At 55.6% G+C, this 27400-nt stretch overlaps 11 protein-coding genes across 11 annotated transcripts; 5 read left to right on the forward strand and 6 right to left on the reverse strand.

The window, feature by feature from the left end:
• Positions 1–843: 843 nt before the first annotated feature.
• Positions 844–6117, reverse strand: FA10DRAFT_267975 (hypothetical protein). The gene is made up of 3 exons (XM_025522122.1): positions 5636–6117; positions 2480–5561; positions 844–2416 (listed from the first exon to the last, which is right to left on the reverse strand). The coding sequence occupies exons 1-3, from the start codon at positions 5930–5932 to the stop codon at positions 975–977; spliced, it is 4821 nt and encodes a 1606-aa protein (XP_025376605.1). The 5' UTR covers positions 5933–6117; the 3' UTR covers positions 844–974.
• Positions 6118–6481: 364 nt separating this feature from the next.
• FA10DRAFT_253570 (PP2C-domain-containing protein) lies at positions 6482–8872 on the reverse strand. Its single transcript, XM_025519696.1, has 9 exons — positions 8665–8872; positions 8535–8601; positions 8360–8452; positions 8169–8300; positions 7903–8106; positions 7486–7841; positions 7126–7418; positions 6989–7058; positions 6482–6928 (listed from the first exon to the last, which is right to left on the reverse strand). The coding sequence occupies exons 1-9, from the start codon at positions 8698–8700 to the stop codon at positions 6617–6619; spliced, it is 1563 nt and encodes a 520-aa protein (XP_025376606.1). The 5' UTR covers positions 8701–8872; the 3' UTR covers positions 6482–6616.
• Positions 8873–9079: 207 nt separating this feature from the next.
• FA10DRAFT_253573 (putative TIF34-translation initiation factor eIF3, p39 subunit) lies at positions 9080–10802 on the forward strand. The gene is made up of 7 exons (XM_025519697.1): positions 9080–9227; positions 9313–9361; positions 9429–9609; positions 9670–10163; positions 10235–10426; positions 10500–10516; positions 10576–10802. The coding sequence occupies exons 2-7, from the start codon at positions 9359–9361 to the stop codon at positions 10733–10735; spliced, it is 1047 nt and encodes a 348-aa protein (XP_025376607.1). The 5' UTR covers positions 9080–9227; positions 9313–9358; the 3' UTR covers positions 10736–10802.
• On the reverse strand, positions 10575–11427 carry FA10DRAFT_267979 (hypothetical protein). Its single transcript, XM_025522123.1, has 2 exons — positions 10990–11427; positions 10575–10916 (listed from the first exon to the last, which is right to left on the reverse strand). The coding sequence occupies exons 1-2, from the start codon at positions 11404–11406 to the stop codon at positions 10857–10859; spliced, it is 477 nt and encodes a 158-aa protein (XP_025376608.1). The 5' UTR covers positions 11407–11427; the 3' UTR covers positions 10575–10856.
• A 165-nt stretch (positions 11428–11592) lies between these two features.
• Positions 11593–12792, forward strand: FA10DRAFT_267980 (proteasome endopeptidase complex, beta subunit). Its single transcript, XM_025522124.1, has 4 exons — positions 11593–11745; positions 11819–12028; positions 12093–12418; positions 12496–12792. Exons 1-4 carry the CDS (start codon positions 11636–11638, stop codon positions 12636–12638), a joined length of 789 nt encoding a protein of 262 aa, XP_025376609.1. The 5' UTR covers positions 11593–11635; the 3' UTR covers positions 12639–12792.
• On the reverse strand, positions 12709–13663 carry FA10DRAFT_144520 (hypothetical protein). The gene is made up of 3 exons (XM_025518058.1): positions 13224–13663; positions 12863–12971; positions 12709–12792 (listed from the first exon to the last, which is right to left on the reverse strand). Exons 1-3 carry the CDS (start codon positions 13465–13467, stop codon positions 12780–12782), a joined length of 366 nt encoding a protein of 121 aa, XP_025376610.1. The 5' UTR covers positions 13468–13663; the 3' UTR covers positions 12709–12779.
• Positions 13434–14557, reverse strand: FA10DRAFT_267981 (heme oxygenase-like protein). Its single transcript, XM_025522125.1, has 3 exons — positions 14114–14557; positions 13960–14040; positions 13434–13903 (listed from the first exon to the last, which is right to left on the reverse strand). The coding sequence occupies exons 1-3, from the start codon at positions 14498–14500 to the stop codon at positions 13628–13630; spliced, it is 744 nt and encodes a 247-aa protein (XP_025376611.1). The 5' UTR covers positions 14501–14557; the 3' UTR covers positions 13434–13627.
• Positions 14558–18970: 4413 nt separating this feature from the next.
• On the forward strand, positions 18971–21218 carry FA10DRAFT_280440 (hypothetical protein). Its single transcript, XM_025523615.1, has 2 exons — positions 18971–19954; positions 20028–21218. Exons 1-2 carry the CDS (start codon positions 19103–19105, stop codon positions 21060–21062), a joined length of 1887 nt encoding a protein of 628 aa, XP_025376612.1. The 5' UTR covers positions 18971–19102; the 3' UTR covers positions 21063–21218.
• Positions 21219–21351: 133 nt separating this feature from the next.
• FA10DRAFT_267984 (hypothetical protein) lies at positions 21352–21684 on the forward strand. The gene has a single exon (XM_025522126.1). It carries the CDS (start codon positions 21397–21399, stop codon positions 21616–21618), a length of 222 nt encoding a protein of 73 aa, XP_025376613.1. The 5' UTR covers positions 21352–21396; the 3' UTR covers positions 21619–21684.
• Positions 21685–22298: 614 nt separating this feature from the next.
• FA10DRAFT_144687 (phospho protein phosphatase PPZ) lies at positions 22299–24568 on the forward strand. Its single transcript, XM_025518059.1, has 3 exons — positions 22299–23536; positions 23596–24021; positions 24083–24568. Exons 1-3 carry the CDS (start codon positions 22420–22422, stop codon positions 24232–24234), a joined length of 1695 nt encoding a protein of 564 aa, XP_025376614.1. The 5' UTR covers positions 22299–22419; the 3' UTR covers positions 24235–24568.
• An 87-nt stretch (positions 24569–24655) lies between these two features.
• FA10DRAFT_267986 (hypothetical protein) lies at positions 24656–27397 on the reverse strand. The gene has a single exon (XM_025522127.1). The coding sequence runs from the start codon at positions 27219–27221 to the stop codon at positions 24903–24905; it is 2319 nt and encodes a 772-aa protein (XP_025376615.1). The 5' UTR covers positions 27222–27397; the 3' UTR covers positions 24656–24902.
• Positions 27398–27400: the final 3 nt, after the last annotated feature.

The following is a 27400-nucleotide window of genomic DNA, read 5'->3' on the forward strand; positions in this document are numbered from 1 at the left end:
TCTCTTTGACCGGGGCAGACTTTCCCACCTTAGGCAGTCCAACAGACTCATTGATAGTCTCGCAGGCTCGATGAATGCCATGATGCAATGCTCGGAGAAAAGGATGAACAATGTTTTCGAAACGCAAGTCAAGGTGAGTGTGTGATGACCTTTTTTACTTAGATACGAAGCATCTGAAAAAGCCATTTTCTCTGTCGACTCGCTTTTTTAAGGTGCTGAAGAGACGAATGCGGAGGAAGCAAGACCAAATGCAAAGCACGGATGTCACCGTCATGAGAGAGGCACTCTGTATGACGTCGAGGCTCCGAGACCGGTACACGTACCGTAGGGTCAGTCTCTGCTTCAATTTTCTGTAGGAGAGGGGTGACGCTGATCAATTACTGCTCCAAGAACAGAAGAAACTCATCATACCACACGCTGTGCCGAACCCAACATTGCGAGTGTGCTCGGCTGCGCTGAGAGAGGCCGTCTTGAGCGAACCAGTCGATCTCATAGAAGATCCGACCGGAATCGACATCGACATTGACACTGACGAGGGAAGCCGCAGTAGCGAAGAGGAATGTCAAAGGTCAGAAGAGAGCAAGGACGAAAAGCAGGAAGCGGGCGAAAATGGATGATCAAGGGATCAAGTTGGAAGGCGGATTTGGTTTTGTGCATCGAGCCTTTTGTGCCGGTGGCGCCACAAAGAACAAGGAGCCGAGCGGTAGCAACGAGGTCTACTGACGCGGCCATGCGCATGGAGGGTACTTTGCAAAGCAAATCGACCACAAAGACAGAGAAGGAAGCAAGTCCATCCATTACCAGAGCAAATTGTGAAAAGAAACGGAACAATGACATGAGATTATCTGCAAAAGATGGAAAAGACATGATGATGTGATTACTCTTAAATGCGTCCGGATCCTGTTTGTGTTATGGTATGAAAAGTGATGAATCGGAAAAGAAAGAATGAAGAAGAAAATACTACTCTACTACTACTAGAGCGATGCAAGCCTCTCGAGCGTAACTTGTAACACAGACATCTGCGGCTCTACCTCGTCTGGTCTTTTGCCTGTTCCCTCTACTGTCCACGCATCGAGCCATCTCTGGATGGGCTCGACTAGTCCTGATCGAGCGAGCTGCAGCAAATTCTCATCTGCATCGAGAAGCAGCGGACGCTCTCCCTCGTTGTCCTTGCTCCTGTGTCTGTCCTTGACGACGCAAAAGTAGACGAGCCCACAGCATTCGGTAAGCCAAGCTCCATGATCGTCCAAGAACGATCTGGCAGCCTGCAAATTCCCCTTGTCGCCCTGCTGCATTGCGGAAGCAGAGGCAGAAGCGAGCGGAAAGGGAAGCGATTCGGGAAGCGCCGAGATGGTGGGCGCGACATCGGTCAAGAATCTTTGACAGGGTTCGACGGTCCCCTGACTCAATTTGGCATCGATGAATTCCCGCGCCAGGCCGAGGCTCGCTGTCCTGAGCTGGGGAAACGGCGATTCGACGACGAGATCCCGGAGAAGCTCCACGGCAAGACCGTCATCGGTGTGCTGAATGAGGAGTCTGGTGAGCACCCTCATGGCGACGAGACGCGCAACGGGCGAGGGGCAAAGGGCTGCATGCGATGAAAGTGTCTGGACGAGAACAATGGCCAACTCCCCGTCCAGCTTCGTCCCTTCTGCGAGCCCTTCAACGCACCACATGACCCAGGTCAAGGCCGCGTCGGCGAGCTGACCCGAGCCTTTGAGAGCGTTGCCATCCATGCCCGTCGAGCTGGTCGTTGCCGGGGGGCCCGCGCCGAGACAGGCGATGATCAAGGCCAGCGATTGACGCAGCTTCGCCACTGCGGCCCCTTCACCGTCCTTGTCAAAAGTCTTCTCTCCTTCGCGCCGCTTCTGAGCTTCAAAGCTGACGAGGAGCACAAAGGCACCAATGTTGATGTTGGCCGTACGAGCCGTCTCCTCCGTGCCTAGCGGGCCGTTGCGCGCAAAAGCAAGCGTGTAGAGATCCAGTTTGAGCGTATCGACCGTTTCGCTGACGAGCTGCCAAGCAGGATTTCTTGCCGTTTGCGAAGAGGCACTCTCGCCTCCTCCGCCAGGCCGCTCAAAGGCGTACCTGGGCTGTGAATGGCGGAAGTGGAGCTCAGCCAAGGAAGGGCATCCCTCCAGGGTATAGAGATGAGAAATGAGAGGGACGAGCGAAGAGAAGAAAAGGTAGACCACGTCAGACGATGCTTCCTTTGCCCCTGATCCACCTCGTGACTCCCAATCCCTGACTGCCACGACGAGGTCGCAGAGCATTCGTGCCAACTGGGTGACGACATCCTTCGAGCCGTCCCCTCCCTTGTCCAGGATCGAGAGTGACCGTCGAACAGACTTGGCAACGGTCAAGGCGAGAGGTCCTGTGAAGTTGGCAAATTTGTTGGTCTTGATGCGAGGGATTACTGCGCAAAGCCAAGAAATCAGCATCACTACTTGGGAGCCTGCGCCTTGACAATAAGACTTACCGATGCTCAAAATGCGCATCAAACCGGCCACCTCACAAGCCCGGCTCATGAGCGTCGACCCTTCCTCTTCCTCTTCCTCGCTTGCGACAACTTCAAGGCGCTCTTGAGAAGCCAGGAAAAGCTCTCGCGGACTGGCAGATCGCGCAATAAGTTCGAGTGCTTGAAGGGCCAATGCGCGTGATCCTCCGCCAGTCTCCTTTCCCTGCACTCCTAGCACCGGGCTCAAGGCGCCGAAGAGTGAAAAGGAGCGGGGCGAGACAAAGTCCTCGAGGGCGGTGGTTTCTTTGGCTCGAAGCTCCTCGAGGAGCTTCACGATGTCGCGCATCAGAGACTCGATCCGAGCCTCTTTGCCCTCGTCCTCCTGCTTCTCCATTGCTTCGTTCAACGAATCGACAGCAGCATCAATGACGTTGGGGGTCGGGGACTCCTCCTCTTTGACAGCCACCACCGAGAGCTGGGACGGGTGGCGCATGTTGCTGGGGCTAAAGGTCGCATGTCGCCTCGTCGGCGACATCCTGGCCAACCGCGCTGCGGCCATATGCCTTTGACGTCCCCTGTGCGTGTCGTCTTCGCTGCCGTGATCAAGGTGGAGAGAGAGGTGATGGGCAACCTTTGGTGTTGAATTGTTCGACTCGACTGTTGTTACCGACGTAGAGCGAGACTGGCGGGGCGTATCAACCTCCTCGGCCACCGGGCTTGTCCCGCCCGCTTCTGGGTCGAAGCTCGTCAATCCGAGTGATTGGCGAGCAGCATGATGGTATCCAAGAGAGAAGTAGTCTTCGTGCTCGGTGCTGTCGACCTGTCCTCCTACGGCGAGGGCGCTGCGTACCTTTTCGACTGCACGCTCGTCGGAGATCTCAAAGACGACACGCGCACCGCGGCGGGAGCTGCCGCTGCCTCGGTGGCTCCTCTTGCGTGTCCTCGAGGCCGGTCTTGAGGCCGATGGTGACCTTGCAGGTGTGGCAGGGTACAAGGCCGGGAAAGAGGTTAGCTGCTGATGGCTGGAAGATCGAAGCAGGCGTTCTGGCGAGGTATCGATGGCCAAGCCTGAACCGTTGCCGCCCTGAGCTGACAGCTCCAAAGGCTTGCCCTCGTTGGTGTTCTGCCTGGATCTCGATGTCTTCCCCGAGGCAGCGGCAGACGAAAGCTGGGCAAGAGGCGCATCCTTGACAGAGCCAGAATCTGCCGTCACTCGTCTGGACTTGTCACCCTTTCGGCTTTCGTCGTCTGTCGCATACAGCCTGTCGTCGTCAAAGGTAGCGCCGCCATTGAGCAGGGGCGTGCTAGCCATCGAGCTGGCGCGTGATCGTCGCCCGACCGACGACGAGGTGCGCGAGTGAGGCGGTCGAGTAGAAGTGGCCGCGACCTTGGGAAAGCGTGCAATGAGATAGAAGGTCAAGCATCGTGTCACGCCATCCTTGCTAGTCGAAGACGAGGTGGGCGTCGCGTTTCCGGCGGGCGTACCTGGAGCCTGAGCTGGCCCGTCGGGACGTGGCTTGGCAGGCGTAGAAGAGCTGCGTTTGTAGGTGGGATGCTGCTGTTGCTGATGCTGCTGCTGTCGCGGACTCTCGGTTCTTCTCCCAAATGCCGCCATGATGCTCTGGACAAGTGACAGGGGCTTCTCTTCGGTCTTCGGTGGCTCTTCGACGAGCTCGACGACACACTGGAAGACTTGAACGTGGGCCCAGCCGTCTTGACGCTCTGGACCGGTGCCTCCTGACATGGAGGGAAACAGAGGCGTGACTGGTGGTGTAGGCCCTTCCCCCATTGTTCGAACAATAGCCTCGGCAAAGGCTGCATGGTGTTGGACAGACAGTGGCGCGACTGCCGAGGAGGAGGATCCCGAGGATGTCGAAGGCGATGAAGTGGGCTGAGGCACGTCAGGCCAAGAGTGGTAAAGGATGCCAGCGCATCGAAGGCAGTACTTGACAAACGACAGTACTCTCTCGGGAGGCTGCAGCGTCGGGTTGAGAGCAATGATGGTGTGTGCTGCGGGAAGATCTGCACCAGAAAGTATTGGTGGAGAGTTTGTCAGGGGCGAGGGGGGCCTCGAGCTGGCTGGCGTGCTCCTTCGAGAGGCACCTGGACCAGGGGTAGGGGCGGCCAAGACATGGTCTGCCAAGTGAGGAGCCAGCAGAGGCAGCTTCATCGTATGTGTGGGTTCGACGGGGATGAAGGTCGTGCTCTTGAAGTGCTTGGTGCCTCGCTCTGGCTCGCCGAGCACCCTCTCTTGCTCTTGGACCAGCTCATTGAACTTGCGCATCCTTTTTGGACCATCCATGTCGAGAAGCGCCGCTACTCGTTCCCGCATCGGCGCGTCCTGGATGGCGGCAACGGCACGCTGGGTGCGAATGGCCATGGCCCGCAGGCTTGAGTGCGAGGCACCCAGAGGAAAGCGAGCACCAGTCAGGCAGCGAAGCATAGTGACACCACACGTCCAGGCGTCGACTTCGGGGCCCATGTAGGTCACCTGGCCAGGCGCACTGGCCAACGCCTTGACGATCTCAGGACAGTGGAATGCCGGGCTGCCGCAGCAAGTCGTCAGCTTGGGTTCACTCTTGCTGAAGTGGGTGGCTAGACCAAAGTCAAGGAGCTTGAGCTGCATCGTAGTTGGGTGGACGAGAATGTTCTCGGGCTTGATGTCACGATGGCAGATCTGGAGCGGGACGTGGATCGCATGTACGGCCGACAAGAGCTGGTTGAGAATCTTTTCGGCGGCCCAGATTGGCAACACGGGGGGTTGATGATCGTCGAGCATGGGCAGGAGTGCCTCGAGTGTGACGTAGCCATCGAGATACTCTTCGACCAGGTAAAAGTGACCCGGTGTGCGAATTGTCTCCTTGACGGTGACGAGGTTCGGATGCGGTGGAAGCTCGGCCAGCAAAGTCGGCTCACGTAGAAGCCTGGTAGCGATGAGGTGGTGATGGGGAAAGAGGGCTGTATGCTTGATGGCCGACAGCTCGCCTGCTCGTGAGGCCATGAAGACAGTCGAGAACTTGCCTCGGCCAAGGATCTTTGGCAGCAAAGTATAGTCGCAGATACCTTTGCTGAGCAGAACATCTGCACTCGGCACATCGCTCGGCTGTAGGATGGTACCTTGGTCAGCAAAAGAGTCTCAAAAATCAGGTTGTTGAGTGGCGACCAGATATTACGCACCTCGTAGACCTTCCCCTGGATGTCTTCGAGCTTGGGAAGAATGTCGGACGGGTCCTTGCTCGTCTCGCCTGCGTCGAGAAGCTTCATAACCGACGACCCGGCGCCTCTTGTCCGCTCCCAGTGCTCCCTTTCGGCTTGCTTCGCCGCTTCTCGTGCCCTCTCATGCTCCGGAGACGGTACTGGCGGCTGCTTCTGCTGAGTCGGTCGCTGCTGCTGCTGTTGCTGCTGGCCACCATTGCGCGATCGACTCTGGCTCGATCGTCGACTGACGTCTCTCTTCATGCTGCGGCCCTCCATTGCCGCCGTTGAGCAGGTTCCGTCCTTGCCCTCGTCGTTGACCTTGCCGACAAGGGAGGGAAGGGAGTCTTCTTGATGAGACCGCGACGTTTGCTGGACTGGGTTTTGTTCCTGTGTCATCGGAATAAAAGGAAGAATCTGAAACCCAACTGGACTACCCACTGCCAGCCACTGCTGCTGTACTACACTACTCTACTGGTACTGGTGCCACCAGGAGATTAGGGTTATCAACAGGATAGACCTCGGCTTGTCTAGACCAACCCATTGGTCAAACGACGGAATCGTATCTTGAATGTTGTTTTTTAGGCCGCGCCAGGCATTTAGAAATGAGGAGTGGAGATAAGGCAGGCAGGGCGAAACTTGAACCCCCATCTCGATCGGGTTCTTTGCCGGCTAGAGATAAGAGGCAAACGGCAGTCCCTGACAAGTTTTGGTCATTTCATCTTGTGTATGAAATGACAAGAGTGAGAGAGAGAGAATCCTCCTTCTAGACGAGACAGCGGCGACGATGACTTGGCGACTGGAAAGACACACGAAGACAGGATTGGAGAAAGGAAGAACAGGACAAGGAATTAAAGAAAAACACACAATCGAAAGCCGAAAAGAACAAAAGAGCTTGTGGTGTTGTGAGGGTGTGTAGGAAAGGGGAGAGTGAAGGGAAAAAAATGGGTATCAGCCAGTTCTTCAAGTCGTCTTCGTCGGGTCTTCGCTCTTGTCCGTCAACTCTCCCAGGCTTCTTCCCTCGGTGCTTGGCCTAATCTCGACCTGAGAGGCCGAAGTGGTCGACCCCGCGGCCACGTTCTGCGGGCTCTCGACAATTTCGGGCTGGTGAGCCAGCTCGGGACGTTGCTCCGAATCACTTCCTTCGTCTCCCTTGCGTTTCTCGGCTTCGCGCTCTCCGGCTTCGTCGAGCTCCTGGACACGCGCCGTCTCCATCTCCGTGTCGTCATCATCATCCTCGTCATCGTCATCGTCGTCCTGGTCGACCACGTGTGCCTACAAGCAATCTGCGTTTAGCGGTTTCAAATAAATTAGAGTGACGCTGACAGAACCCACCTCATAGACCATGCGTCCCTCCTCGTCTGTCTGGCTGCCTGGCCGGAAAACAATTCCTGAGCCACCGAGACTAAGTCATCGGTCCGAAGAGATTAGAGAGGGTATGCGAGATGAAGGGTAGGCGCGCGTGTACTCACGCTGAGACGATGTGGTCGGGCAAAGTGAATGATCCACCCATGCCGGGCTTCTCTTCGTCGCCGCCAGCGCCTCCCGCTCCGGAAAGACCGCCAGCAAGGGCGGAGAGGACGCTAGAGCGACTGTTTGCCGCGCTCGCACCGCCAGAAGAGCTCGAAGCATTGCTTGATGTAAACACAGGCGCAATGTCCTCGGGTGTCTCGTAGCCAACATTCTCCTCGACTCGCTTCTTGATCCAAGCGTACCACTCTTCCTTTGTCCGGCCACCAAGGAGTGCAATGACGCAGATTGTCATCTTTTGGGATGGGTTTGAAAGTCAGCAAGACCCCTCCAGATAAGGAGAAAATTGAGTATTGACTCACATTGTCACATCCGACACCGCCAATCTCAGTGTCAGGAGCAAGACAACGGTCCATGGCTTCTTCACAAATCTCTTTGAGATCTTTTCCGTTGGCGATTTGCCGCCTGACGAAATCGATCACCTGTTGGCTGCTGAGGCAGTCCCAAATGCCATCGCAAGCGATGACGAGAAACTCCTCCTCGCCATCGATGATGCGCGTCTTGATTTCTGGGTCGGCAGTGACGATCTGTTCAGTCGCCGGCATCGAGAACTGACGCTTGAACTCAAAGTCGCCCAGTGCGCGGGACAGGGCCAGGTTGCCATTGACACGGTTAAATTCGATGAATCCGCCAGCGTTACGGATTCTTTTCGCCTCGCCTGGTTTGATTCTTGTGTCTTAGCATACACAAGGAATCGAGACAGAAGGCCAAAAACTCACCTGGATTTTGGGGCTTGTGGTCCTCGCTCAGAGGTTCGGCCTCACCAGACACGGAGAGGACGCAGCGTGAGTCGCCGGCATTTGCGCAGATGATCTTTCTCGGTGTCTTTCCCGGATTCTTGGGGTCTCGCTGTTCGTCAGGGGAAGCGACCAGAAGGCACGCGACGGCCGTGCATCCCGAAGTGTCCTCTTGCAGCGCCTCATCTGAAAGCAAGGCGGATGAGTGAAATTTTCTCAAAGCCAACGTTCATTAAATGACCACCCACTCTTTCTCATATCTTCGTCAATTTTAAGGAAGCCTCTTTTGAGCGCGCCTTCGTAATCGCCCGTCTTGTATTCCCGCGTCTCTGCAATACATTGGTGCAGTGACTCGCCAGCATACGTCGCAACAGCAGATCCTGTGAAGAGTGACGGCCTTAGCTGAGGTTCGCGGAAGAGAGGTATCTGCGATTCTCACCTCCATGGCCATCGTAAACGGCGAAGAAGCTCGCCTTCTCGTCGCCGGTCTTCTCGTCAAGGTTCAAGATCGTGGCATGGGCGTCCTCCATCGCTGTTATCGACGCAAAGATAATACGATAGAGGGATGCATGAGTAAATATGCGAGGAGGGTATGGATGGGAAAATCGACTTACAGATTCGCCAGCCTTGCATCTCTGAGACAGCATACACCAGCGTATCATCCTCGCCGACCAAAGAACTCTGCAAGATCCGAACAGTCAGCTTGATAAGGATCCGCGTTCATGCGGGCGAAAGAGAACACACCTTCTCCGTCACGGGCTCGGAGAGCGTTTGACCCATCTTGAAGAGGGAGAAAGAGGGACAAGCGAAATCCGCTCAAAGATGCGCCGGATAGGGGTCGTTGGGCACAAGGAATGGAAGCGATGCCGCTTCTCTATCGTGAGAAGATGGTCACCAGGAACGGAACGAGGAGCGAGAATGAACCGACGACGAAAACGGACTGCAGAAGTTGGAGTCGGAGGTACTAAGCGTAGTGCTCATTGAGATGCAGCCTCTTGTGGCCGTCTCAATCGAAGCGACTACAAATGGGCACTCTGTTCCTTCTTTTCTGTACTTTTTTTCTGTTTTCAATTTTTGTATTCAATTGCCGTCTTCACCAGTCACGAGGCGGGAGCCGACACTCCGAAACCCCAATCTGATATTGATACCTTTGTCCGCCGTGCTGCCCCGATGGGGCGGCACCCCATCAACATGAGCTGCCAATGTTATCTGGCAGAATGAGTGAGCATCGACAGTGACGATGAAGACCACGACGAGCAACGCGATGGCATAAGCCGCCGTGTTGACGCAAGGACCCTTCCTTGCTGGTGAGTCAAGTCTTTGGCGTGTCGCGGAGCGAGGCAGGTGCCGAAACAAGTTTTCTTACGTAAGCTGGGAGCCTTCACTTCTCAGTCGCGAGCGCGAGAAAAAATTCCGCCATCATCTCAAGCTCCTCAAGATGGTGGGTACGACGAGGCGGAGTCGGCGAGGCTCTATCCAGGATTCTAGTACTGACAGCGTTTTTGCAGAGACCTATCCTCCTTTCAGGCCACGAGCGGTCTCTGAACCAGATCAAGTTCAACCGCGAAGGTGACCTTCTCTTCTCCTGCTCGAAGGACAACGTCGTCAACGTCTGGTTTGCCCACAATGGCGAGAGACTCGGCACATACGATGGTAACAACGGCACCGTCTGGAGTCTCGACCCTGATTGTGAGTCATCGGTTGCTTCTGAACGCGATCAAGAAGCCAGCTCACACTGTTTGACGACAGACTCGTCGACTTTGCTCGTTACTGGATCTGCGGCCAACGAGATGATGCTCTACGAGGTCTCGACAGGCACTCGACTTTTCAAGTGGGACTTTCCCACTGCTGTCAAGCGTGTCCAATTCAACTCGGATGGCACTCAGATTCTTTGCATTACCGAAGAGCGCATGGGACATCGAGGATCTCTTCAGGTGTTTCGCATCAACCGAGACCTGGCTTCTTGGACGCAGCAGTCCAAGACGCCAACGCGAACAATCACCTTTAGCGGACCGCGTGCCACGGTTGCGGCATGGGCTCCGTTCGACCAGTACATCATCACCGGACACGACGACGGAAAAGTGGCTATGTACTACCACGATGCTGAAGAGCCAGAAAGCGGCATCGACGCCGAGCTTGAGGAGAAGCAGACAAAAGCGCATCCCGGAAACGTCGTGACCGATCTTCAGATGAGCGCAGATCGCACCTACTTCATCACCAGCTCCAAGGACAAGTCTTCAAAGGTGAGCACTTTGTGCTTTGCTGAGAAATCGCTTCAGGAATGCGTCTGCTGACTACAGACTGTCCTTGCCAGCTCATCGACACCAAGTCGCTCTCCATCATCAAGACATATCAGACGCAGACACCGTTGAACAGCGCTGCACTCCACCCAACAAGACCCTACGTCATCCTCGGAGGTGGGCAGGAAGCTATGAACGTCACTACTACGAGCGCGCGCCAAGGAAAGTTCGAGGCTCGATTCTGGCACAAGGTCTTTGAAGAGGAGGTGCGTACTGCTCCAAACGTGTGCTGAGTCTTTTTGCTTACATTTCACACATCTCCTCTTCGTACGTTCGTAGATCGCGGCACTGCCTGGGTAAGTCTCGTGTGTACCTTTTCGGTCGACCGGCTTTGTATTGACTCAATTCTCAACAGTCACTTTGGTCCTCTTAACACGATTGCGATTTCGCCGAACGGCAAGTGCTACGCCAGCGGTGGTGAGGACGGCTACGTGCGTGTCTACTGGTTCGACCCGTCGTTCTTCACAGCCAAGCTGTACGGACCGGATCTCGAGCTTGGGGCCGACGACCAATGATGTATTATTGCTTCATAGAGGACATTTCATCTAGGAATGCTCTCGCCCAAAATATCAGCCCTTTTCTCTTTCTTTCGTTGTTCATCCATTCATTCGCGCCTGAGCGCCTGAGAGGTCGCCTTCACTGCCCCGCATCGAAGATGACATCCGGACCAGGACCTCCCTGACACATGTCTCGGTACTGAAGGGCCAACATCGCGTCAATTACTCTCCTCCTATTGCTCAAGCTTGGACCTGGGACCAGATATACTGACCTCCTGCAGCGACATATTGGATACGGCAAGATTTGAGCATACCTCGATGAGGCTGTTGGGAGCCACACGGAGCGAGTGAACGATGCGTTGGCCCTTTTCCTTCTTCTTACGAACCTCGACGACGAGGAGACTATGATCCTTTGATGTTTTTCCATCCGCAACGACGATGGCATTCGAGTTCCACTTCTTTCCGTCCAGTTCGTCAACTGCATAGTCGACGAGCGCCTCCGTCGAGGCACCCTCTGGCACCGAAGATGGTGGCACGGGAAGGACTGTATCCCACAGGCCTGACTCTTCGGGCGGCATTTCCCCCGAGGTCACTTCAGCGATGAACTCGGTGGAGCGAATGTTGCTGAGGAGTGAATCCAGGTCTCCCTGATTCAACGTTGTGTTGAAGAGTGGGATGGACTGGCTCATAGCTGTGTAGTGCTACACTTTTCGTCGTCGAAGTAGACGTTCTTCCTTTGCCTTGAGTCCCTCGTTCGCTCCCTCGCTCGCACGGGCAAAAAAATAAAAATGGGCAGCAGCTGCACGAGGTGATCGGACGGTAAGTAATTCGCGTCTCCCTGCTATTCTCTCGTCGTCACGCAACCGCTTTGTCGAGGTCTTCGTTGTCATTGTCGTTCAGTCTTCACAGCTCATCAAAATGACCGCGCCGGGACAGACTTGGGCTTCTCAGCCCTATCTCGACCACATCTCTGCGGGTCCCTCGTCCCACAGTTCTGACGCTTTTGACGATGCGCGCAAGCATACGCAGTGGGTATCGCTTTGGTCGCACGTCTCACCTACCCCTTTTGCTTCTTTGCTGAACATAATATCTACCCCACAGACAACCAATCGTGACAGGAACCTCGATCCTGGGAATCCGTTTCAAAGGTGGTGTCATGCTCGCGTCTGATACGCTTGCCTCGTACGGCTCCTTGGCTCGCTTCATGGACGTCCGTCGCCTCATCTCAGTCGAAGGAGCCAACTCTATCGTGGGAGCCAGCGGCGATATGAGTGATTTCCAACATATCCAGCACCTCATCGAGAAGACCATGTGAGAGGCCTGCCTCTTTCGTTCATCCCTAGGGCATTTTGAGCTAACAGACCATCTTCGACAGGCTTCAAGAGTTCAACGAGGGAGACTCGCACTCTTTGACGCCTCCGCAGCTTTATCGCTCCCTCTCGCGGACCATGTACGCCCGGCGAAGCAAGATTGACCCTCTATGGAACTCGCTCGTTTTGGGTGGTGTGGACCCGAAGACGGGAGAGTCATTCTTGGGATATGTCGACCTCCTCGGCACCACATATCAGTCCTCAACAATCGCGACTGGCTTCGGTCTGCACCTGGCACAGCCACTGCTGCGCAAGGCCGTCGAAGGAAGGGAGAACGAGATCGAAGAGGAGGAGGCGAAGAAGATTCTGCAGGAGTGCATGAAGGTCTTGTGTACGTGCTGTCTTCAGATGTCTTATATCTGTCTATCCGATGGACGCTAACTCTGGTTTCTCCTCTCCTCAATGCAGTTTACCGCGACGCACGCAGCCTTAACAGGTTCCAGATTGCTACAGTCACAAAGGCGGGTACTCACATCTCCGAGCCGCAGAGTGTCCCTACGTCTTGGGGCTTTGCAGAGGGTCTCCGCGGCTACGGACCCCAGACACAGTAGATGTACGGTACCTCGAATGAAAGTGCAACAGGCAAATGTCAAACCAGCCAACATGACCACAGAGATGCTGAAGGCTTTATATTGCGGTGATTTAGAGCTATATAGAGGATCCTTCCTTTGTATCTTGCGACGATTGCGCACTTAACCCTGAGCACTTTATTGGGAAAAGGGAGACGGACATGTAAGCAGAGAGAAAGGGAGCAAGAGGGGTCAAGGCGACTCACTTAAGCTGGAAACGGGCAGCGATGAAGGGCAGGCTGAAACCGAAGCTGAGGAACGAGACGATTCCGAGGGCCAGGCCGGTCTTGTGCTTGGGGCCTTGAGGGAAGGGCACTGTGAAGGGAGAGGAGAAGAATCAGGAAATGCTCCTTTATGCAGATAGGCAAGTTGAGACGAAGGACTCACTGGACTGCGTGACATTGTGGACATGCGTGATCGTGCGCGGTAGGAATCGAAGGGGCGTTGCGGGCAAGGAAGAGGTGGGGTATAAAGTCAAGCAAGGAAGGATGGGAGAGTCGGGCACACAATCAGCTCTTCTGTCGAGCGTCTTCTCTCCCAAGGGACGAGGAGGAAGAAATGACTCACAGTCTCGACAGTGTTCTCGACGTGGGCCATACGGGCGTTGAGGCGGACATGGCGAGCCATCAGCGGCACAGCGCGGCGAGCAAGGATCGACGAGGGCATCTTGTGTTGTGTTTATGAGAGAGGGGCTGGAGCTGGTTGATGCTTTGAAATGGAAGGAGCAGAGTGCCGGGAGACGAGGACGTGCAAAATCGGGAGAAAGGCAACACGTGGCATTTGGCACCCAGAACTGAGAACCTCCATTCATGGCAGTGACAGGCTACTCCTCGGCAACCCAAAATTGCTTCCACTGGCCGGGCTAATCACGCTCAGTGGGCTGACAAGTGAATAGGGCAACAAGTGCAGATCTAAGACCTCAATTACTATATACAAGGGGAGCGGCCGCTTGCGCCTTTTTCCACTCGGGCTCAGAGCTGCCCGGCTGTCTCCCAGAAACCAACTTCGTGCTTCAGTGTCTGCCTCCAGATCTTGCTCGCCTGCTCCAAGAGCCTGTCATTTTTGTCCTCGCTCGCCAGCTCATCGACAAGGTCAGCGATGTCCCTGACAAAGCTGACGAATCCTGGTGCGGACCAATTTGGGATGAGCTGGACAAGGGCACGCTTGACACCTGGCGACAGGGAGTCCTCCGCGGTTGATCCTGATGGCAGGAATGTCGAGGCGTGAGTCCATGCGTCAAGGTAGACCTGGGACGGGCAACAATCGTAAGCGAGGTAACAGCGGGTCAGCCTTAGTTACTTACCTTCTCCATGGCCCAGAGGAGCACAAGACCTTCCTCGAATGTGCCCTCTGCTGCTGTCGCAACCATGAAGTCCCTGTAGGCCTGTTCGTGTTTGTCAGGTTAGTGGTCTTGGGCCTGGCCCGGTGGCGAAAGCGAGGCCTCGAATGTCGCTTACCTTTGTCTTGTCCGAAACGGCATCGATGCTTCCGTCCCTGGGCTTCGCCGCCAGATCGAGCCCGTTCTCGCGGGCCACATCCTCAAAGAAGGCGACCTCTCGATCGATGTTTGCCATGGCACCTGCCAGAATTGCCAACCTTCGCCTTTGCTGCTTGCTGGCCAAGGTATCTGGATCCTCCTCGGGCGAGGGCATCCTGGCAATGAGCCTGCCCAGGAACTTGGTGTAGCCCAGCAACGCATAGAAGCGGTCTTGGGCCAACCACGACTGCAGCGCCTGGGGCGACAGCGTCAGCTTGCCGGCAGAGACAAGGAACGGATGCGTTGTTGCGGCAGCATAGTCCTCTTTGCTCTGGCTCAAGAGCCTCTGCGTCAGAGAAGAGCTCATTATATCCTAGCTTCCGCCTTCTTGATGATGGTGGTGTTGCGGATAGTGAGGCCAAAGTGATTCAGGTCAGGAAGAATTTCATGCAGAAAAGACGCGTTTCCTCGGGGTTACGGTGAATTGGACGGCACCAAAGAGAAGTAGAGGTAGGTATATCGATAGTTATCGAAGGAAATGTGATAAATGAGAGGAAACGATGACACGGAAGAGGAACGGCACGGAAGACGAAAGGGAAGCAAGGATGAAGGAGAAGGGAATGTCGTCTCGGTGGCCTACGACTGCGAAGCGGGCGCCTGAAGCTGAGCAAGCTTGGCATCGTCAAGCTTCTTTTGCTCTTTCAACTCCTTGATGCTTTGATCCATCGCTTGGATACGCTGCTCGCTGGTCCTTTTCAGCGCAGCCAGCTTCTCGTTGTGGGCGGCATGGAGCTGCTTTGTAAAGTCAGCGAGGGACAAGGTTGGAAGAGTGTTCAACTCCCGCGCACCTTTTCAATGTCGCCATCAGCACCATGACCGTTACTGTTGGTTTGTTTTGCCGCGAACTCATCGAGCTGCGCGGCAAAGGTCGACTGGGTCTCTCGGAGGGCAGTCTTGGCATCATCGAGGTCCTTTTCCAGGTCAGCAATGCGGCTCTTGTGCTCGGCCTCCATCTGCTGACGTTCGTCGTCGGCTTCTTGAAGCCGCTGCTTGAGGAATTGAGCCTGCTCGACCTGCTGCTTGAGCGCCACAATCTCATCGTCATTGCCTCCTTTGGCTGCCTGGCCTTCTTTCTCTTGCTTTTCCGTCAGCGAGGCCAGCTCCGTTTGATGTTGATTCTTGAGGGTATCGATTTGGGTTTCATGCTCCGTCTTGAGTGTGTCGAGGGCGCGCTTGTGCTCGTCAAGCTGCGAGGACAGGGCCTTTGAGTGACTGTCTTTCTGTCCCTGGTGATTCTTCGACTGCTCGTCCATCTGTTTCCTATACTCGCGCACTTGGATCTCGAGCTCGTCGGCTTTCTGCTTGTTCTCCTCGGCCTGCTTGGCCAGCCTGGCATTCTCATCGCCGTGGCTCTTGCGAATTTGATCGACTTGGCCCTTGAGAGTGGCCAGGTCCGAGTGATGGTCTTTGCGCTGCGATTCAATTTGAGCCTTGTGTTTGGCCTCGGCATCTGCCAGCTGCTTCTGCAGATCCTTGTCAATGCCCGCCTGCTTCTCCAGCTCCTCGACGCGCTTCTGAGACTGCAGATGGGCGAATTCCATGTCTTCGGCCTTGGACCGATGGTCTTCAGCCTCTGCCTCCAGCTTTTTGAGGGCCGCATCCTTGGCTTCTCTGTCCTTGTGACCGGTTTCGAGGTCGCTTCGCGCTTGGTCTGCCTCTTTTTTCAGAGTGTCGCGCTCCTTTTGCACGGCTTCGTGTTGCTTCTGCCACGAAGCGAGCTCCTCCCGAACGGTCTTGACTTCGCCATCCGATTTCGTAGACGCGGTCTCATTGGCCTCAGCCACGCGCTTCTCGGCTGCTTCCAGCTCAGCCTGCTTGGCCTGCGCTTGGTTCTTTGCCTCCTGAAGCTGCTTTCTGATGTCCTCGAGCTCTCTCTCAGCATCTCCAAGTTGTTTCTTGACCTTGCTAACCTCTTCCGTTGTCGATTTTGAGGCTTCATCGCGGTCCTTTTGGACCGCAAGCAGCTTCGTTTCGTGGCCTCGCTTTGCCTCTTGGAGCTCCTTTCTCGCATCCTGCAGCTCCTTTTCCAGGGCCGCCACCTTTCCGGACGTTTCCTGAGCATCCTTAGCCTTGGACCTAGCCTGCTCCTGCTGAACCTCAAGCTCGGAGATCTGCTTTCGTGCCTGCTCAGCCTCTTCGCGAGCCTTGCTCGTCTGAGCTTTCTCGTCTGCAATTTCTTGCTTGAGCTTGGTTGTCTCGTCCTCGCAGTCTTGGATTTGCTTCTTGAGCTTGGCTGCCTCCTCCTTTGCCGAAGCAAGAGAAGCCGATGCAGCTTCACTTTCACCGGAACGTGTCTTGTGCTCCTCTTTTGCCTTGACTAGCTCCTCTTGAGCGGTCGAGAGCTCTTGGTGGAGGCGCTGCAGTTCCTGAGTCTTGTTGCTTTCGGCTTCCGAGAGCTTCGCCTCGAGTTCCTTGATACGTTCCTGGTCACAGTCTCCGTTAGTCTCGATGTCAGGCTTCTCAGCGATGGGAGCGGAAGCCTTGGCTTGTTCGACCTCGCCCTCGAGCTCCTTGATACGACGATGAAGCTCCGCAACGTCTTCCTGTTCGTCCTCTCCGGTGGCCTCAGGCTTATCGGCCTTGCTCTTCTCTAGCTCGGCTTCAAGCTCTTCAACGCGGCTGCGAAGCTCCTGCTCTGTACCTGGGGCAGCCTCATCTCCCTCGCTGCCGCTCTTCGCAACGCCATTGGTCTGCCCCTTGAGCTCTTCGAGCTCCTTCTCGCGCTCCTCGAGCTTTTCCGTCGTCTCCTTGTGCTCGGCGGTGAGCTTCTTGAGCCGTTCTTGGAGCTCCGCAGCGGTGACTGGCCTCTTGACGGTTGTGGCTGCCGTCGTCGACGAAGCGACAGAAGCCCGTGGCCGAACAGTGGCAGAAGAGGTCGTCGTGGCAGGCCTTGTGGCAGCAGCGCCAGAACCCGTCGACGTCCTACTGGCAACCGAAGACGGGCGCACAGTAGCAGTCGTGCCCGCTCCTGCTCCTGCCGTAGACGTGCGCGGTGCAGTGGCAGCGGGCCGTGCTGCCGTCGTCGTTGGGCGAGTTGGGGTTGAGGTGGTAGAAGCCCCGGCCGGTCGGGTCACACCCGGTCTAGCCGTTGTCGTCGTAGCGCCTGTCGAGCCCACCGGGCGTCGAGCAGCTCCAGCTGTAGCACTGACAGTTGAAGTCCGAGGTCCCGTCGCCGTGGTTGTCTTTGTCGGGGTCGCTGGCGTGCGGCCGGCCGTTAGACGAGCTGAAGGCCCAGTGACAGTCGTCGTCTGTTCATTTGCAAGTGAGATAAGAATCTTCGTGAAGATCAGGTCTCCTCAATTCCTTTGCTCACCTTTGCAACGCCTGGTCTGGCCGTTGTGGAAGAAGGGGCCCGAGAGGCTGGAGAGGAGGTGCTGGACATGATGGTATCGCTGAGAACAAGAGGGTAGAGTTTCTGGCCTGGGGTCTTGATGTAGGGGAATGGGCGTCGACCACTGGTATCTTGTGGTAATTGTTCTCCGCTCTCTTACAGTCGAGTCGAAGCGCTTCTGCCTTGTGCGCTATCGATTACACGGGTGAAGGTGCACGGTCGTCGTGAGGGAAGATCATTCAGAGGGCCAGCAAGGACCGCTCAGCCTCACGTGCGCCTCCTAACTTTAATATGCTGGACGCTAAAAGTGATGATCGAGACCAAACAATGGATTAGAGCTCGATTCACGAGCTCGACCGAAAGTAGCTTGGACGGTAGACTATTGCCCTGAGAAATGGGCCAAGAGGCTCTTGCAACTCGGCCATGAGGCTCGCTCTGCATCCCATATCTCAGCGCAGCGTGACGTGATGCCAGATTCGAAATAACAGTGGGTACGCTTTTTCCTCCGCTGTTCATGTCGTCAACGGCCGGAGTTAGATGGAACAAGTGGCGTCCCTCTTAATTGACAGAGAGGCGATTCTCGGCGCGCTCGTCATCCTATCCGTAGCTGGTCCCTCGAGGCCTGAAACTCCGAACAGTTCCTTTTTGCTCGAATGACCACGGCGGTCTACTGAGACAGTGTCAGACAGATCAGGTCGATTGTCTCGTGGTCAATATCTCCGGACTGAAGCCCTCCGGCCTTGGAAATTTCAGCTTGCAGGCCACCTCAGAAGCTCTTGGGATCCCAACACTCTACCATGTTTGATGTCGGCTGATCTCTCATGGTTGTCTGGCCGGTTAGTCGATGATCCGACAGATAATTCTTAGCTCGTCAAAGTCAACCTTGTTCTTGGCGAGATCGTTCACGAGTTCCCCACTAAATGTACATAAATGCTGAAGAGAGTCTGGTCTTTGAGTGTGACCTTACGGTGGGATCTACCGGATGGCTTGGAAAGTGCGCATCAGCATCTGCGATTGTCGCTATGCATCTGCTAGTCTGTCGATTCATTGAATCGACATTGAAAAGGACCAAAGTAGCTTTTCAGATATGGGGCTTCGAGAGTTATTGGAACGGATGAAAGCCTTCATGAGGCGGGGGATTACACGAATACCTTCCTTCAAAGGTATCCAACTGTCGCGATGTTGCGACTCGCATGACCGTTGTCGTCTTCGGTATGCCTGAAATTGCCCATGATTCTATGTCTCACACAGGAAGGATGAGCCGCAAGCAGATTTTCTCCTAGTGTGCACCACTTTTCAACTTGTTTCTCTCCACAGTCCGACGTTTCGTTTTAGCGGAATAAATTTTGTTCGAAGACCACCATTCTAGCGTGCTGCACCAAGCGGTGCGAATTCATTTGTTTGGTGAAGAGGTCTGCCTTACTTCTTGTTCCAATTTGTGGGGAAGTGAAACCAGAGTGAGGAAGAAGCTGAAGGGTCCGCTAGGTTGTGCTCATCCGATGGATTCCCCGTCTACTTGGGTTTTCCACTCCGGCCCCTTCCCTTCACCCGGACACATCATCCACAAGCTTGCCCATCATGGGCTCCTTTCCCCGTCTTTCCCTTCTCGCCTTCGTAGCATTCGCCTTGTCCGTCTATGCTGGCCTGACACCCATCCGGACGCGTGATGGAAATGGAGGTCAGCAGGTCTGGCTGCCTGGCCAGAAGCAGCAGATTGCCTACGGTACTCCTCGGACCGAAACGTCATACAAGTCGTATAGCCCAGACACTTTCGTCGAAGCATCAATCGTTTCCGTTTTTATCCCGCTGCCGGCTTCAGCGGGAACTCATCCTCCGGAATGCGACTATTTGAGCTACATTCGCTATCGCCACGTCGACGGTCCCAAGAACTCCTTGGAAGCCGATCGTGTCATTTCTTTCATTCCTGGTACCATCGCTGGCGCCGGCTCCTTTGATCAAGTCGCGAGGAGCTCGATCTTTTACGCAGATGAGAACCATCAACAAAAGATTGAGGTCTGGGCACTTGATCGTCGTGCCAACTGCCTCGAGGACAACACCGGCGCTGTTGCTGCCGTTGAGCAACAAGATGCCCAGCTCGGTTTCGACTACTACTACAACAAGAAAGAAATCAACGGCAGGTCCTTTGCCGGGTTCCGTCAAAACGGCGATGCCGATCTTGAGTTCCTCGCTGAGCAAGGTGTCGAGCAGACGATCGAGGATTGGTATGATCTCGTCCTCAAGGAGCTTCCCGATCAAGGGTTCCGGACCAAAAATCATTACATTTCAGGCCATAGCTTAGGCGGGCCCCTTGCCGCATCGTTCTCCAACTTTGACAAGGATGGCAACGCGAACACGACGGCCGACGCTGGCTATAATCAGCACGCCGGGACCATCGGTTACGACACCGTTGTCGACCCTCATTTTGGACCAGTGAGTTGTCATGCTTCCACCATAGGTCAGAGTAGCACATAGAACAAGGAAACTGACTGAAGGTCGAATGCAGGAGCTGCCCGATGCCTTCAAGGCTTTTGACTTCATCCTCAAGCCGATCGTCGAGGGAGGCTTCGATCTCGCCCAAGCTGGGTTCAAGAGCGGCGTGCTTCCGCGCAGTCTTCTAACCGCTCTGCCAATCGTTCTTAACTCAGAAGCAACAACCTTCTTGCAGCTCGTCGGAGCCGCCGCCCAAATCAAACCAAAGGAAGAGGCACCCATCAAGACCTTCCCCCGCACACCGACGATTGTCAGCGCTGCACAGTTCTTCTTCTCCCGATATCTCACCAACTTTATTACTTTCACCCCCAGCGCGTTCAACCTTCGCGCGACCAATGAGGCCCTTCTTGGTGCTATTCTGTCCGACCGCACCCAAGGCTTTGGTTTCCTCCAGGTCTCGTGTGGCTTCGGAGCGGGTGGTGCCATTCAAGAGCGGCAATTCCCCGTGGGATACAATGACTTGCAGGATCTCGACACGTCCAACATGTCGGCCATCAAACCGCTGCTCGAAGCCCTTCCCTCCGGCTCGCCCTACCCTCTGGCGGTACCCACTGATGCAGGACCGCTGGGATTGGGAGACGGGCCGCTGTACACCTGGCTCAACTACAATGAAATTTCGGCAGACGGAGGAAATGTCGCGAAGGCCAACAATGGCAAACCTTTCATGAACGCCAGCAACGAGGTGACGGACATTGCTGAGCTCGCACGATCCATCTCTGAGATCCCTCTCGACTTCACGGAGCATTACTACGCTACCCGGACTACTACCGATTACTTGTTTGCTGCGTTCGGCTCGGATCAAGCTCTTGGCAGGACCACGGTGCACCCGAACGGTTTCAAGGCACGACCGATTATCAACCTTGTGGGAAGCGAGGGTCTAGCCATTGGAGGCGGCTTCGGAGACTTGGGCAACCACGTTGTTCTCGATGGCTACAATCACCTCGACGTCATTCAGGCTGCTCGCAACCAAACACTGGGCAGGAAGGAGCTTAGCAGCATCTCCACGGCCGATTTTGTCTCTAAGCTTGGCCAGGGCGTTTTGCCTTGAGATAGACGTATTCTTATTTCTTGACTTGCATAATGATTACCCTCAGACCTTCTTTGATTCCTGTTGCCTCCTAGTAATCTCTCTGAAAAGAAGTCTCCTCGCTTGACACCGCAATCCCAGCCACTTTGCTGAGTTTCGTGCTGAATTGTCGAGGCGGTACCGTGACGGCTTCTAAACGCCGAGTCGGCCCTCACAGGCTCCCCGCTTTGCCACGTGGACGCTTTGGGCGAAATCTTCAGTCTTGGCTTCGGCGACGCAGTGGCTTGTTATCAAATATAGACCGGGGCGGCACAGAGAGGGTCTCACTTGCTTGCGAGTAGGCCAGAGACAAGCTATGAAAGCTTTGCGTAGCCTGTTTCACTGCTGCGTTGGTCCAGTGGCGAGAGGTGTACTTGGGCTTAATGGCACGCATGACGACACAGGGAAGGCTATAGCTCAGGAGATTGATGACACAGGTGTACACCAAAGGCCCTACATCAAGAGACTTCTATGTTCTAGGAGCAAGCTGGTCAACGCTTTGCTTAGCGAGTCACAGCATGTCATTGCCAGGGTCTGAGACCGTTGGCTGATAGTCAGGACGCGAAAGAAGCGATATGCGTGCGTGTTCGGGCCACTATTCCAGCTCCTGTTCTCCTGTTCTCCATGAATACGTGTATTTGTGGACCGCGAAGAGAAAGCTTTAAAAATTTATTAGTCCTGCAGCTCACTTCCAATAACACAATTAGTGGGAAGGGGGGAGTCGACGCACGCGCGAGCAGGCGCGCCTTCGGCTGGCCACAACTACTCCTGCCCAACTCCACGACGAATCGCCATTGTCAACTTCCAGCCTTTCTCTCGCCAACGTCCGGCTGCCCCGCAAGTGTCTGATAGGCAAGCAGCAGCGAGCCACGAGGAGGCAGTGCCGACAACAGAATAGCATCCGTTTCATAGCTCCCTCCGTCACTCACTTCGTCTTTCGCTGCCAACGGGCCATCGCAGACGTCCTTCTTCCTACTGTCTCGCAGCTCGCCGACCCTCCGGACATCCATCGACTGGTATACGCTGCTTCCGCTGCTGCTTCCGCTGCCGATACCGTACTTCTCGCCCTCTCTCCGGTCCCGAACAAGGACAGCATCGGTGAAGTGCTCCTGGGCTCAGCAAGCTCTGGCTGCTTAGCTGGTTGATTGGTCACAGCGCTTGGCTGCAGCAATAGCTGGGCTCGATACCGCACCAAGGAGCGCCCGTTCTCCTCCCCCTGGCACTGCGAGTAGACCTGTAAGGCGTATATCCTTGAGGGCCACACGCTGTTTTGATCCAGGTGACATCGCCGACAAAGTCGGCAGAGCTCTAGAGACAAAGCGGGAAAAAAAGAACGACCATGTTCAAATCACTGGGCAAGATGATGGGTGGGGGTTCGAGTAAGAAGGGCAAGTCAAAATTACAGGACAATGACGATCTTTCAAGCGTAGGGGCCGACGATGTTTCGCTGGCCGAGAGCGGTTCGGGGAGCTACTCAAAGGGTAGAAGCGTGCCGGCGGCCAACGGGGCATACGACAATGGTGACGACCGAGGCGCATCGGGTGCAGCGCCCGTCAAAATCGAGAAGCACGGCGGGCTGAGCAAGCACGAGAGCCCATTACCTTCGCCCTCGAACAGCGCACGAAATGTGGATGCCAATGCAGATCTCAGCACGACGAACAACGGAAGCTACTCAGAGAGCCCCACAAGCCTTCGCGATAGCCAGACTTCATCACAGCAGCAACGACCTCGGAATAATTCAGATCTGAGTGCGCGAGGAGGAGGGGGAGGTGCCGGCGCTCCAGCAGCGCCATCACCCTCGACTACTGCTGCAGCGGCCGCGGCAGCGGCAAACTCTCCACCAGGCATCCCTACGACACAGACGATCCTTGCCAACCCCATCGGAGGGACATCTCTCGGACCGGCTCCGAGGTCAGGCAGCGGTGGATCATCAGGACCCAACAACGGAGGATCAACCGGTGGATTCGCAGGGGTCGGAGCACAAGGGCCAGGACTAGGAGCAGGTGGACCATCGTCAGGATCGGCTTCGACGGCTGGCTCGACCGCGGGAAGTGGAGCTGAGCAGGTACGGACGTTCGACATTGACGACATGATTAATAGGCTCCTCGAAGCGGGCTATAGCACCTCTAAATTGCCCAAGCCTGCGCTCAAAAATGCTGAAATCACAGCCGTGTGCACGGCAGCGCGCGAGGTGTTCCTCTCGCAGCCGACTCTCATCGAGCTGAGCCCTCCCGTCAAGATCGTCGGTGACACGCATGGTCAATATCAAGATCTACTCAGGCTCTTTGAAATGTGTGGGTTCCCGCCTCAGGCGAATTACCTTTTCCTGGGCGACTACGTCGATCGTGGAAAGCAAAGCCTCGAGACGATTCTGCTACTACTCTGCTACAAGATCAAGTACCCCGAAAATTTCTTCCTATTGCGCGGCAATCACGAATGCGCGAACGTCACAAGAGGTAAGTAGCTTCTTTGGCGCTCTCGATCGAGATGATTTCACTCACGTCTTCCTCATCAGTCTATGGATTCTACGACGAGTGCAAGCGACGGGTAAACATCAAAATCTGGAAGACATTCATCGATGTCTTCAACACGCTCCCCATCGCTGCAGTCGTAGCGTCAAAGATCTTTTGCGTCCACGGAGGTCTCTCCCCTTCCCTGTCCAACATGGATGATATTCGACGGATAGAGAGGCCAACGGACGTGCCCGACTACGGCCTACTGAACGACCTCCTTTGGTCCGATCCAAGCGACACGGCACTAGACTGGGAGGATAACGAGCGCGGCGTGTCGTACTGTTTCGGCAAAGCTGTCATTCAACAATTCCTCGCCCAGTACGACTTTGACCTTATTTGCAGGGCTCACATGGTGGTAGAGGATGGCTACGAATTCTGGAACGAGCGGACGCTGGTGACTATCTTCAGCGCACCAAATTACTGCGGAGGTGAGCAATTCGCTCTTGGACGACGTTGGAGAACGAGCATTGGCTGACAGATTCTCTGCAGAATTTGACAACTTTGGTGCGGTCATGTCGGTCTCGGAGGATCTTCTCTGCGCCTTCGAATTGCTGAAGCCTCTCGACGGACAAGCACTCAAAAAGGAGATGGCAAAGAACAAGCGGAGAAGTCTCATGCAGCATCAATCTCGTGCCACTTGATCTCCGCAACCTTCTTCGGTTCAAGTCCGATGTCGCGCAAGCGGAGAGACGTCTTTCCGCTCTTGTCTCCTCTCGCCCTGTCTTTTACCGTCAAGCCTCCTCCTCATCCTGATGGGTACATGACTCAACGAGACAGCGACGACGACAACGAGAGCATGGACTCATCCGACCATCACCACCAAGCCAGAATCCTCCCTTCTGTGTCACCGTCGCCGAAGACAAGGCAAAGAACTACGACCCGTCACGTTCTTCTCACATGGCCAAAACGGCTTTCCAACTTCCTCTTCTCTATCATGACAAATGACTTGTCGCTTTACTGTCTGATTCGCGCTTTCTCTCTTTACCTGACTATCAATTCACCCTCGAATTCTTACCCTTCGACAAGTAAAGATCTCCGGTCCTCTTAAACCCCCTCTCTCATGTCTCTAATCTCTCGCTCGATCAAATCCAAGATTCGTCAAGGGTACCCGTTGTTGCACTCGTGAAGTTAAGCACCTCGCTATTGCTGCTGCTTTTGTGTGGGCGGTTTCTCTCTGCTTGCTTAAATACAGTGGATCGTTCTACTTGAGTGTGCGCATGTGTGTTTCTTTGGATCGTCCGAGAAATCGTTTATGTTCGTTTGGGGGACAGAAGAGTATTTGACTCGTGTCCATGTTGGGCAGGCAGCCTCAGCATCCAATCGCCGTCAGCATCTCGTCCAGCTCCGTGAGGTGCTCCATCTCAAAGGAATCGTCTGACCCTGGCTGCTGCTGCTGCTGCTGCTGCCGCGACGCTTCTCTACCGCCAGTCTCTTTGTTCCTCGAGTCCGTCGTCGTCGTCTCCGCTTGTGCAGCGTCCTCGCCGCTCACCGCTGCGGGTCCTCTTCTTTTTCGTAGAGGCGTAGTCGCATTCGATGGCCCGCCACCAATAATCCTTGGCTTGGGATTCGCAATGGAGCTTCGCAGAGCTTTGTCCGGCGAGCGTGAAGCCCTCGATGCCGTGTTGCTCCCCTTTTCGCCACGCTCGATCCCTTCCAGGCCTTTCGACATCTCGCCGAAGCATGCTCTTGTTTTGCTGACGTGCCTAATCACCTCATCTGCTGCAACTGCACCATCTTGGGCGTTGCTCAGGGCTTCTTTGCTCCCCTTTTGAGTATCAACATGGTTCGCCTGCACAGGTCCGAGGTCATGATGATGGCCCTTGCCAGTCGTGCCATCCTCCTCAAAAGTGTCGACTGCCGTGCTCCGGGCCGGCGCCGCTCCAATATGTCCCTTGCTGGTCGGAGACTGCCATCCTGCTGTATCCTCATCTGAGTCGTCGGAGATGACGACGACCTCGCTCTTGCAGCTCTTCCTCTTCATGGAAGCAGTCGACGGAACCCGACTAGGCCTTTTGAAGGGCGCTCCTGGCCCGCTCCGTGCTTTCGTAGGTGATGAAGATAGGCGATCTTCAACAGCAGCGACGGCATCGGGCGATGGGCCATGCATGTGGGTAGCGCGCTGGTGAGACGACGAGCTTCTTGAGAGACCGACGCGGGATCGTGTTGTCATCATAGGCCCTGACTTCGCCCTCGACAGACCGACGCCGAGGCTCCGACCCGACGATATCGAGGTGGTAGCTGCACTGCCATGGCGCAGAAGTTGCGATGGTGCTGCTGAGCTCCTGAGTGACTTGGCCTCCTCGTCAAGGCACGGAGCAGTGGGACGAATCTGGAGCGCTGATGTCGAGGCCGCCTTGACGGGCGTTCGAGCGCTCCTGCGGACACCTTGAAGAGGTTTCTGCTCCTGCTGCTTGAACTCCGAGGCCAAGACACGCTGAGCATTTTGCTTCTGTGCAACGCCCTTCGCAGGCGAAGCGCTGTTGCGCTGAGTGTTGACAGGTTGCAACGGTGGCCGGTCCTCGACGGGAATCGCGCCCTTGCCATCATGGTTTTCGTTAATCGCGTCCATCTGTTTCATATCGTTGGCGAAGACGTCTCGTGGTTCGACCTCGACACCGATCTTGGATGCATGCAAGAGGGGCTGACCCAGGGACCGGGCTGCGGTCAAGCAGCCGTGCTGTTGGTGGCACGCAGACAAGCGACCGAGGCAGGGCGAGCTGGCCGTCTTCGTCCAGGAGCCTCGTGCGGCTCCGTTGCTGATACGATTGCCAGTCACGTCGTCCTGATGAGGCGGCCCAAACGAAGCTCCGTCCGTCTCGACGCTCTTGTCATGTGTTACTCGTCGATGGGAGAGGAGTGGCATATCTTGCGAGAGCGACCTGGCTTTGCTCATGAGTTGGTCAGGCTGCCTTTGCATGCTACTGTTGATCGCCCCTTCGGCCGACCATGTGTCCTGGCTGCTGTCGTCGTCGTTACCATCGTCGTCATCGAGTTGAAGGCGGCCTTCGAGATTGGCGAGGAAGCTCTCCAGCTCTAAACCCAAGCCCTGCTTTCTTTGATTGCCGAGGCTGGATCCACCGCCGCGTTTCGACTGTCTCGCTGCCTTTCTCGTGCGCTGGTCGTGATCTCCATGCTGGCTCTCGTCTTCGTTTTCGCCTCTCGCTCGTCGTTTCGCCCTCTTCTCTGCCGAAGTGCTCTTCCTGAATGTGGGATCCTGTCGCCGTTGGCCTCGCAGGAGCTCTTCCTTGAAAGCCTGCGTTCCCAGCGGGCTGACCTGTGCATGGGAGCCCGCGTCGTCGCAGGTGGCGGCAGCCGCCATCGAAGGGCTGGGCGAAGCATGCCAGTAGACATGTCCCGCCGGTCTCCTCTGTACGGATGAGGAACCTCCTGCTCCTGCTCCCGCGCTCCAGACCTTGGCAGGAGTGGTGCCGGACGTCGGGGCCGTCGAAGCTGAGCCCACAGCTCCTTCACCCCGGAAGGGAGTGCGCTTCAGCGCATTCTGTCCAGGCTCGGACGTTTGGCTGGAGCTCTGGCTTCCGGAAGCCACCCCAAAGGTTGCTCGTTGTGAGGGAGAAGCGCCAAAGGAGCGTTGCGAGGGAAAGTTGAGCGAGTCGAACAGCTCTGACATGGTGGGCAGTCCTCGAGGCCTACGCCAGCATGCTTTGCAGCGAGGGAGGGGAGAGAGATTGCGAAAGATGAGACGGCCGGGCGGCAGGAGCGGTGATATAGAAGAAAAGTGCGGCTCTCTTCGAGTCTGAAATGTGACTAGACAGAGAATGGGAAGGGAGGGCCCGCCAAAAAGTGTTG

This window comes from Acaromyces ingoldii, assembly GCF_003144295.1.
Source record: "Acaromyces ingoldii strain MCA 4198 unplaced genomic scaffold FA10scaffold_4, whole genome shotgun sequence".
Taxonomy (NCBI): Eukaryota; Fungi; Basidiomycota; class Exobasidiomycetes; order Exobasidiales; family Cryptobasidiaceae; genus Acaromyces; species Acaromyces ingoldii.

What these genes read in the sequence shown, in the direction of transcription:
- FA10DRAFT_267975 (XM_025522122.1), bottom strand. Translation starts at nt 5,932, where the DNA reads ATGGAGGGCCGCAGCATGAAGAGAGACGTCAGTCGACGATCGAGCCAG. An exon ending in TCCAGGGGAAGGTCTACGAG is followed by an intron (nt 5,562 to 5,635) that starts GTGCGTAATATC and finishes ACCATCCTACAG; the next exon opens with CCGAGCGATGTGCCGAGTGC. An exon ending in GATGCGCATTTTGAGCATCG is followed by an intron (nt 2,417 to 2,479) that starts GTAAGTCTTATT and finishes GGCTTTGCGCAG; the next exon opens with TAATCCCTCGCATCAAGACC.
- FA10DRAFT_253570 (XM_025519696.1), bottom strand. Translation starts at nt 8,700, where the DNA reads ATGGGTCAAACGCTCTCCGAGCCCGTGACGGAGAAG. An exon ending in CCGAGCCCGTGACGGAGAAG is followed by an intron (nt 8,602 to 8,664) that starts GTGTGTTCTCTT and finishes CGGATCTTGCAG; the next exon opens with AGTTCTTTGGTCGGCGAGGA. An exon ending in CCCGACCACATCGTCTCAGC is followed by an intron (nt 7,059 to 7,125) that starts GTGAGTACACGC and finishes CCGATGACTTAG; the next exon opens with TCTCGGTGGCTCAGGAATTG.
- FA10DRAFT_253573 (XM_025519697.1), top strand. An exon ending in CTGGAGTCTCGACCCTGATT is followed by an intron (nt 9,610 to 9,669) that starts GTGAGTCATCGG and finishes GTTTGACGACAG; the next exon opens with ACTCGTCGACTTTGCTCGTT. An exon ending in CCAAGGACAAGTCTTCAAAG is followed by an intron (nt 10,164 to 10,234) that starts GTGAGCACTTTG and finishes TGTCCTTGCCAG; the next exon opens with CTCATCGACACCAAGTCGCT.
- FA10DRAFT_267979 (XM_025522123.1), bottom strand. Translation starts at nt 11,406, where the DNA reads ATGAGCCAGTCCATCCCACTCTTCAACACAACGTTGAATCAGGGAGAC. An exon ending in CCAATATGTCGCTGCAGGAG is followed by an intron (nt 10,917 to 10,989) that starts GTCAGTATATCT and finishes TTGGCCCTTCAG; the next exon opens with TACCGAGACATGTGTCAGGG.
- FA10DRAFT_267980 (XM_025522124.1), top strand. Translation starts at nt 11,636, where the DNA reads ATGACCGCGCCGGGACAGACTTGGGCTTCTCAGCCCTATCTCGACCAC. An exon ending in GATGCGCGCAAGCATACGCA is followed by an intron (nt 11,746 to 11,818) that starts GTGGGTATCGCT and finishes TCTACCCCACAG; the next exon opens with ACAACCAATCGTGACAGGAA. An exon ending in CACCTCATCGAGAAGACCAT is followed by an intron (nt 12,029 to 12,092) that starts GTGAGAGGCCTG and finishes CATCTTCGACAG; the next exon opens with GCTTCAAGAGTTCAACGAGG.
- FA10DRAFT_144520 (XM_025518058.1), bottom strand. Translation starts at nt 13,467, where the DNA reads ATGAATGGAGGTTCTCAGTTCTGGGTGCCAAATGCCACGTGTTGCCTT. An exon ending in TCGAGAACACTGTCGAGACT is followed by an intron (nt 12,972 to 13,223) that starts GTGAGTCATTTC and finishes CTCCCTTCACAG; the next exon opens with TGCCCTTCCCTCAAGGCCCC.
- FA10DRAFT_267981 (XM_025522125.1), bottom strand. Translation starts at nt 14,500, where the DNA reads ATGAGCTCTTCTCTGACGCAGAGGCTCTTGAGCCAGAGCAAAGAGGAC. An exon ending in CCGTTTCGGACAAGACAAAG is followed by an intron (nt 14,041 to 14,113) that starts GTAAGCGACATT and finishes AAACACGAACAG; the next exon opens with GCCTACAGGGACTTCATGGT. An exon ending in TCCTCTGGGCCATGGAGAAG is followed by an intron (nt 13,904 to 13,959) that starts GTAAGTAACTAA and finishes TGCCCGTCCCAG; the next exon opens with GTCTACCTTGACGCATGGAC.
- FA10DRAFT_280440 (XM_025523615.1), top strand. Translation starts at nt 19,103, where the DNA reads ATGGGCTCCTTTCCCCGTCTTTCCCTTCTCGCCTTCGTAGCATTCGCC. An exon ending in TCGACCCTCATTTTGGACCA is followed by an intron (nt 19,955 to 20,027) that starts GTGAGTTGTCAT and finishes GGTCGAATGCAG; the next exon opens with GAGCTGCCCGATGCCTTCAA.
- FA10DRAFT_267984 (XM_025522126.1), top strand. Translation starts at nt 21,397, where the DNA reads ATGAAAGCTTTGCGTAGCCTGTTTCACTGCTGCGTTGGTCCAGTGGCG.
- FA10DRAFT_144687 (XM_025518059.1), top strand. Translation starts at nt 22,420, where the DNA reads ATGTTCAAATCACTGGGCAAGATGATGGGTGGGGGTTCGAGTAAGAAG. An exon ending in ATGCGCGAACGTCACAAGAG is followed by an intron (nt 23,537 to 23,595) that starts GTAAGTAGCTTC and finishes CTTCCTCATCAG; the next exon opens with TCTATGGATTCTACGACGAG. An exon ending in CGCACCAAATTACTGCGGAG is followed by an intron (nt 24,022 to 24,082) that starts GTGAGCAATTCG and finishes GATTCTCTGCAG; the next exon opens with AATTTGACAACTTTGGTGCG.
- FA10DRAFT_267986 (XM_025522127.1), bottom strand. Translation starts at nt 27,221, where the DNA reads ATGTCAGAGCTGTTCGACTCGCTCAACTTTCCCTCGCAACGCTCCTTT.